The following is an 8,733-nucleotide window of genomic DNA, read 5'->3' as shown; positions in this document are numbered from 1 at the left end:
TGATACACTTTTATACCAAATTGATACACTTTTATACTATATTGATACACTTTCTAAAAAAGAGAAAGGAAATTCTATGCAAGCACATGCAGTCCCTATACCCAATTGATACTCTTTTATACCATATTAATACACTTTTATACTACATTAATACACTTGCAGTGCCCATATACTCAATTGATACTCTTTTATACTAGGTTAATACATTTTTAGAAAAGAAAAAGACATCCGTTGGCTAATAGCCAAGATAATGGTCCAAGTTTGATCAATTGGACATATTGTATATCCTCGATCCATTTTATTTCTATTGTGTATCCTATCAACTATAATTAACTCCATTTTGCAGCTTTTACATGTATACCTTTCTTTTGTCATTTTCTTTTCAAAACAGGTTTTCTCCTCCATTTTTTTTATTGATCTATATATTATTTTTGCATTTACCCCAATTTTTATTCTTGCTTTTCCTCCGCTGTAAGCTCGATGTGATTTCATTATTTATGAGTTTATGATGTAAAAAAGAAAAATCAAAGTGTTTTATGGTATTCTCTTTGGATGATAAACAATTCAAATTTAGATGTTGTTTAGGGTGTAGCTACACAGTTGGTTTACCAGCAACTATTGTCCATTTTAATGGTGAAAAACGGTGGTGGAAGGGTGGCAAAGGAGTCAGACGATGTTAATGGTGTTTGGGTTGATTACATGTTTCTTTTAATAAAAGATTTAATGATGTTTATGGAATAGATAAAATAAAGAAGATAACAAAAAACTACTGATCTTTCATGGTGGAATATGAGTAGTGGTTTCATGAATGGTGAAAGTATAGGAAAATACGTGAAACAGTGACAAATGTATCCTAGCTTCTCGCGTGCATTCCTTATTGGCTATTTACCGGATTTTTAAATTTACGTGCTAGTTTTGTGAAATTATTTTAGTTTTACGTGTTATTTTTGTCCTTTCCCCTAATTTAATAGGATTGGGCTAAGATTTTTGCAATTCAATTAAGAATAGGGTTTTTTAGCCAGTTTTAGATAAACCCACTTGCCTGTGAGCCTTGAGCAATGTGAGTTGGATCGGTCCGTGGGCCAAACAAATAATAATTAAAAAAAAATAGAGTACTGAATTAACAGAGGATTCCCAAACTGAAAGTCTACTTAGACTATCATAAATATGTAAATATTAATTATACTTATAAAATAGGTAATAATTAAAATATAAAATTATTAAGTTTTTAAGTGATCACTATTTACCATTTGGGATTTAGTCGCTTTCACTCTTGAGACCTTGATCATTGCAATCTTATTCTCCAATATGCAAAGTTTGACCCATTACTATTGGATCAAAATTAGGTTAATATTTCTATATAACTAGTTATATCATTACTCATTAGCTGTATAGTTTGCTTATTAATATTTTTGTTTAGTTCAAACGATATTATATCAAAAGTTATTCAATTTCACAGACCATTAGAATATTTTTTGTCAATTTGAGACTTGATTAGCTAAGTAATAACATCATGTAGTATTTGTCTTGTAAATATTTGTATTATTAACATGTTAAAATTTAAATTAAAAGAATTATAAAAATAATATTTTTAAGAAAATGGATTGGCCCGTCGAGTCCCACAGAGTGATAGGTTGAACTTGTTATTTTTTGGTCCATCAATTTAATGAATCAGCCTAATATAACTCATCACTCTAAAAATTTGTGTAAATTAGTTCGAATAAATTGAGTCGGCCCATATTTACAGCTCTTGAGTTGCCACCAACATATATACATGAAAAAAGGAAATACTAAAACCCTAAGTAAACGCAAGTCCCAATGAGTCCCCACACAAGAAAAAACACCGACTTTGGAGAGGATGTGATCACTTGCATCCTCTCAAAACTCCCCGTTGAATCTCTTCTACGTTTCAAAATTGTGCACAAATCATGGTGTTCAATAATCAATGACCCCAATTTCATCAAGTTGCAAATTGAGGAATCGTCATCCGACATTAATCAACAAAAAATCCTCTTAATTTCATCGAAAATAGCTCCATCTCCTTGTCTGGAATATAACATGTTAGTGTTCAACATCGGTTCAACAAATGCATCATCATTGAGTGCTAATTCTCAAGTTGTTTCTCTCCAACCACCGGACTTTTTTATGTCTCGAGATGTTTCATATCCATTGGTGAGTTCTTGTAACGGGTTGTTATGTATGGTGTGCAGCTTCAAAATATTTATATGGAATCCAGCTATTCAAAAATACAAAATTGTTCAAAATCCTGATCCTTATGTGTTGAAACGTGTTAAAAGTTATGAATCAACGCTATATGGTTTTGCGTATGATTCTATTAATGATGATTATAACATAGTCTGTACATTTGTGGTTAATGCAAAGGGTAGCCGTTACATTGTTGGAATATACTCTGTGAATAATGAGTTTTGGAAAAAGATTGACTCTATTCCGGCTGGTTATCGCTTGTTCGACCAAAATCCAGTTTCATTAGATGGTACTGTTAACATGATGGCAACTAGATCAGTTCAAGAAAATGGTGATAGTGCATTTAATAAGTTTGCGATTGTTTCTTTGTTCGTGGCTGATGAGAAATTTTCTGTAACGCCCATCCCATTGCAATATTGTGGGAGTCATATGAAATTGTCTAATTTTGCCAATCGTCTCTATCTTTCTGTGTTTGTTGAGATGGATTTTCTGGTGTGTTCCCTGGAGAAAGATGGAGAATTGTGGACTTGGACTAATGTCATGAAAAGTCCTACATTAGGATCATCCATTGGGCTTGGGAATCACAATTGCTACTTAGATGATATAGTATATTTGAAGGAAAATGAGAAAATCTTGTGGAGAAAAACAGATGGTGGTTTTCTAGAATATGATAAGCGGAAAGAAGAAGTGACTGAGTTTACCATGAATCAAATTTCGCCTGCTACAGAATTATCCATCTTGTTCGCAGGAAGTTTAGCTTCTTTGAGAATTCCGTGGGACTAGAAAATTTGACTATCTAATCAACTGTATTTTGTTGTATTTTATTTTTACGCCCTCTGATGCTTGGATTTCTGTGTTGCAGATGTTTTAGCTTCCTTCAAAATTTGACTATCAAGTTAGCTGTATTTTGTTGCATTTTATTTTAAACTTTTGGGTGGTTATTGATGAGATTCTTATGCTATCTGATGCTTGGATTGCTGTGTTGCAGATGTTATTTTCTTGCAATGTGATTTTTCACGAAAAGAGGTTTCAAATAATTAATCGTGGATATTATTGCGGCGTTGATGGTGATAATTTCTTTCATGAAAATTATAACCTTGGATCAAAGAGTAGACAGTTTTACCAGAAAGTTGATAGGAGAACTCTGCATTTGCTTCGGAGAAGCAAATATTGCGGGCTGTGGCATATGTAGAAGCAAAATAAGTATCAATTTTTTTCTCCAATTAAATTTATATTATAATGTACAGAACCTTTGTTTGTCTTGAGCCAAGGTCTTTCGAAAACAACCTCTCTACCTCACCTCTGAGGTAGAGTTACAGTATGCATACACTCTACCGTCCTCACACCCCACTCATTGGACTACACTGAGTATGTTATTGTTGTCATTATTATTGATAGTTGTAGAATTCACAAGGCTTTGTTATATAAACTTGTAACTATCTCTTCTATGAAGGTTACACAATACAAAAGAAAGTATGATCTTACTTTGCCAATTCATTTGATTAAAGACTAGATTTCAATCAACTCGGAGCACTTTTAAGAACCCGGTGACTATACTAGTACGATACAGACCCTTCATTTTATGATCATATCTGACTTAGTTTCCTGGGAGTTGCAGAAACAAACATTTCTAGACTTATGCATGAAATTGTCTTTAACACAGATTTATACACGCAAATATTTCTAACAAATTAGCCTTGTATCTACTTGGAAAGACAATTTATGGATGTTGATATCATTTTAAATCTTAACGGCATCGTATTCCAATTAAATGGAATAAAGCCTGTCCATCTTACCTTGGAAGGAGAAGAAAGCTGGAGTTGGGGGATCACAAGAAAGGAAGACAGATTAATGGTCCTGACATGCTTTGAATGTTATAGGTGTATCCAACAGAGTATGGTCTTTGTGTTGCCAATTCATTTGGTTCAACAGAATTATATTTTCTCCTTTAGTTGTTCCCGTTTGAGAAGATTGAGTGTACACTCGGCATTCCCCTTTAAACGATCCGTAGTATTTGATTTTAGCTCTCTATCTTCGGGTACGATTTATTCAAAGGATATCGATAAGGCTACATACAATAAAACTTTGTGGTCCGGCCCTTCACCAAACTTCGTCCACAGTGGAAACTTAATGCACTGGACCGCCCTTTAAGAAGAGAGGGAGAAGCTTATTGTACGTCTTTTTTTGTACTGTCATAACACTTTCTACATATTGATGTGTTCCTTTGACAGGTCAATCATGAGGGTGTTTCACGTGAAATCTAAGTGGCCAATTCTTCTGTCTATCTTGTGTTGCGACTAGCTAAATTTGAATGCCTAATTGACAAAATTAGAGGCGTAACTTCCCTATAATCTCCTTTTTTTTTCCCAAACAAGCACAGATCAGTGAGTGTACAATTCAGTAAGATTAGTATTGTAGTTAGAGTTGAATGCCAATTTTATTAGTACAAAAATATACAATAGTTAGAAATTACTCCTAAGTTTGCTTTGAGTTTTTCAAAGTTTAAGCAAATTGTGTAACAAATCTTTGTGACATTGACCTTATCGAACCTCTCCTTAAAGGCTTCTATACCTTTTGCGCGTTGGATGAGTGAACAATTTCGCTTCAAGTTTCTGGGCAACTGAGCTCTTAATCCATGATTGAACAATTGGATGAATTAACACTTTTCCACTGGTACAATTGAAACACATTTGTTTCGTAGTTCTCTCTTTTGCAAGTTCCGCTGATTCTGTTCTTCATCGATTTGATGAAGCTCAATTGCTTGTGAAAAAGATATTTTGCGAAAATGCATATTGTGTATCAGAAATCCAAAGAACAATGATATATAGCTTCTGTTCCTACAACTAACTCCACTAACTGAAATCCAATGAACAATGACATATAGCTTCTGTTCCTATAGCTAACTCCACTAACTGACATCCGGCTACGTACTTCTAGAAAAACACCCCTTAAATAGCTTACTGCACCACCATAGATGGCTTATATATTTCAACACACTGATGTGACAATAGTAGGAATGGCTCCCATTGTACTGATACGTGTAAAAAAGCTAAAAGTGTGTCCAAATAGAGTGGATTTTCATAGTTGACCTAACTTTGTTTCTGCTTCTGTGAATGTTTTTCTATTCCTACTTCTCAGACTTTGGTATATTCTTTGAATCTTTTAGTTAAAAAAGGAAGAACTTGGGGTCACTGTTCTTTGTTTTTCTCCAGTAATTAAGCTGCAATAAGTTCCTTTTAGCTCGACCTAATCGCAAAATCCAACTACAATCTTGGTGACAAAGTTGCAGCTACAGGATACTATAAGGTGGTTGCTGATTTTCTTTATGGTGATCAATCTGGATACAATCACATAGAAAAGTATGTGTTCAGAATTTAATTTGTTGAACTTAATCTTTGACTTTTTAAAACATAGCCATAGATTTGCCTCTAGAGTGTCGAAGGAGGTCGGGCCATCGGTATCTCATTTGTCAATTCATTAACAATAGAGGAAAGACTCTAGCCCACATTTAGCACATCTGTACCTGTAGTTTACATGGATCAAAACCACTTGGATGAAGGACAAGATTACTTAGGAGCCGAGACATTGTGAAGACATGAGCCAGTGAACACCAAGAAAAAAAGAACTCTGTAGTTATAGCGTGGTGTCCATCTCGTTTGCCATCCAATATAAACCGAAGAAGTCTGTTTTTCATCTTCTGAGATGCTCACAAGTGCTTCATGTTGCTCCCAAATGCACACTTATCCTGAAGCATTCACCTGGCTGCGCTCTGTATGGGAAACAATTGCAGTGGGCCAACTATTCCCAAGTTAGTTTGGTTTTTGGACCCTATTGATGGTGCGTAAGAGTGAATCTTGCCCACATTTGGCACGTTGGTAGCTGTAGTTCAAAATGGTAAATCAGTAACTGGTTGCATCAGTGATCCCATTGCAGGGATCAAAGCCATTGGGATGAGGGGCAAGACTATTTAGGAACCGAGACCTTGTGAAGACACGAGCTTGGAAACTATCATATAATGATGTCAACAACCCCAATTACAACAAATATGCCTATGATAAGCTGGCATACAAGTTGGAGAAACTTTCTTCAACTGGCTACAGGATAGTGTTCCAGGTCCTCAATATCCCTTTGAATGGTGATTTCTTTTTCGTTTCCAAAGATGAATTCATTGGAAGATGAATAATTGAGATAGTAATTTTTTGGTGGGATATTGGACTGATAAAGGAGCTTTATCTCAATTAATACCAATGACTGGCAAAAAATTCAAGATTCAAGTTAGTGAATACATGACTGACGGAAAATGGACCCTCAGTGAGATTGTTCCAAGTCGCATGCTTCAACACAAGTGATGACATAGACGTTGGGAAAACACAACCGCACGCAAATTATTCTATCTGGAAAGACACAAGGAATGGACAATTCTCTAACAAAACCGCTTGAGATAAACAAATGGATCTTGACTACTCTCTACAGGGATGAGCATCCTCTTGGCGCCAATTTTTATTTGTTTAGAAATGGGATCATTTGTTTGGTACGGAACCGTTCATCTGCATCGAGTGGTTGCAAAACTTACTTTACCATTTTAACTTACAAACATTTAAACACTTCCTTTAGTTATATTTAATTCACTTTAAAGTTATTAAGGGATGTTTAAATACCCATAAAATCAAGGGAAAAAACTCAAATATGCCATTAAACTATCAGAAATGATGTCATTTGTTAAAAATTGAGCTCATTTATACCATCACCGTAACAAAACTGGTTCATCCATGCCATTACTTTTAACTGTCGATTTTTAGAAAACAGCTTTACCACGTGGCAGCATATTAGAGGTCCACGTCATTTTTTTTTTAAAAAAAAAAAAATTAATGTTTTTTTTATCCATTAAAAAGAATCCACCCAATCTATGACGATTAGGTTAATAGTAGAGTCAAAATTTTCATTAAAAGATTTTAAAATAACATAAAAATACATATGAAGAAATCAATGAACATATATATATATATATATATATATATATATATATATATATATATATATATATATATAATATACATTAATTTATTTTATACTCCCACACAAATATATACTCCCATATTATCTAACTTAACAAAAATATATTGGATTTACTTTTGTTTTTATATATGCCAACTGGCCTTAGACTATATTATACAAATTTCATGTCATCTTCATTTTATTCTTTCTTCTTAGACATTTTATTTCATTAAAGAGAAAAGAACAATAAAATTTTGGAATTAATCAATTCATTGAATTAAGTATATAATAAAATGATAAAGACTATACATACATAATACTTGTGAGTTGTAACTTGCATGCATGACTTATACACTATTTTTATTCAATTTCTAATTAGGATAGGACCACTTAAAATTAATTAAAGAGTAAATACATAATTACCCCTTGATGTTGGCCGGAATTTTTGAAAAGACACCTAAACTTTGAATTCGACCTATTACCCCACGATTCTTACTCAATCCGTTGCAAATAAACCATTTTTCGCTGAATCTAAGTCACAACAAAGAGATTGAACACACGCACCAATCAGGTGCTTCCACGTGTTAAATGTATTTAATTTCATATTTTTTTTAAATAAATTTTTTCTTTTTATTTAATTTATCACCCACCCCACCCCCTCTTCCCCCACCTCCCACATCCAGCACTTCTCTCTCTCTCGGACGTCCAACAGCTCCCCTCTACCCCCACCCCTATTCAGAACCCCCACCCTCCGTCCAACACCCACACCCCGTCAACATTTCCCCCTAAACCACCTACCCCACCCCACTCCATCAAAATTTCTCTTCCCGTTCATTTTTTTTTTTGTTTAAATCAATTCAAAAATTTGTTTTATAATTGAATTGAGTTTTAAGGATAGTTAAATGATTGAATTGAGTTTTAAAGATAGTTAAATGAGCTTTAATGGAGCTTTAATGAAGGAGATTTAATGGATTTTTAAAGATATTTTCTTAAAAAAAAAAAAAAAGCTTCAATGGACCTTTAATGAAGGAACTTTAATGGTGTTGAACAAGATATTGTGTTGAAGAAGACATTGCGTTGAACTTTAATGGAGTTTTAATGATATTTAAAAAAAAGATTTCAATGAAGCTTTAATGGTGTTGAAGGTGTTGAAGAAGAAAGGGTGGGTTGAGCGAGGGGGGAGAGGGGGGTACCAGTAATTTAAAAAAAAATATATTTTTTTTAAACAGAATATAAATTATATATTAATTATTTACACGTGAAAGCTTTTTATTGGTCAAAAAAGTCAATTTTGAGCCCTTTCACGCGCCTGTGGTGCGTGTATACACACAGATGTCTAAAATGGTGTATTTAGAATGGAATAAAGAAGAATCGTGGGGTAATAGGTCGAACTTAAAGTTTAGGTGTCTTTTTGAAAATCTGGGTTAACATCAGGGGAGTAATTATGTATTTACTCTTAATTATATAAGGATATAAAACTGTGATGTCTCACCAATTTTTAGGTAACTATATCATTAAATCAAATTGTAATTT

General features: G+C 33.7%; 1 protein-coding gene across 1 annotated transcript; it reads left to right on the top strand.

The window, feature by feature from the left end:
- The first annotated feature begins 1,785 nt into the window (after positions 1 to 1,785).
- Positions 1,786 to 3,185, top strand: LOC107866374 (F-box/kelch-repeat protein At3g23880). Its single transcript, XM_016712460.2, has one exon. It carries the CDS (start codon positions 1,819 to 1,821, stop codon positions 2,986 to 2,988), a length of 1,170 nt encoding a protein of 389 aa, XP_016567946.1. The 5' UTR covers positions 1,786 to 1,818; the 3' UTR covers positions 2,989 to 3,185.
- Positions 3,186 to 8,733: the final 5,548 nt, after the last annotated feature.

The sequence above is a fragment of the Capsicum annuum genome, chromosome 3, assembly GCF_002878395.1.
Source record: "Capsicum annuum cultivar UCD-10X-F1 chromosome 3, UCD10Xv1.1, whole genome shotgun sequence".
Lineage (NCBI taxonomy): Eukaryota > Viridiplantae > Streptophyta > Magnoliopsida > Solanales > Solanaceae > Capsicum > Capsicum annuum.
The sequence above is the reverse complement of the archived record's forward strand: the minus strand, read 5'-3'. Positions and strand labels throughout refer to the sequence as shown.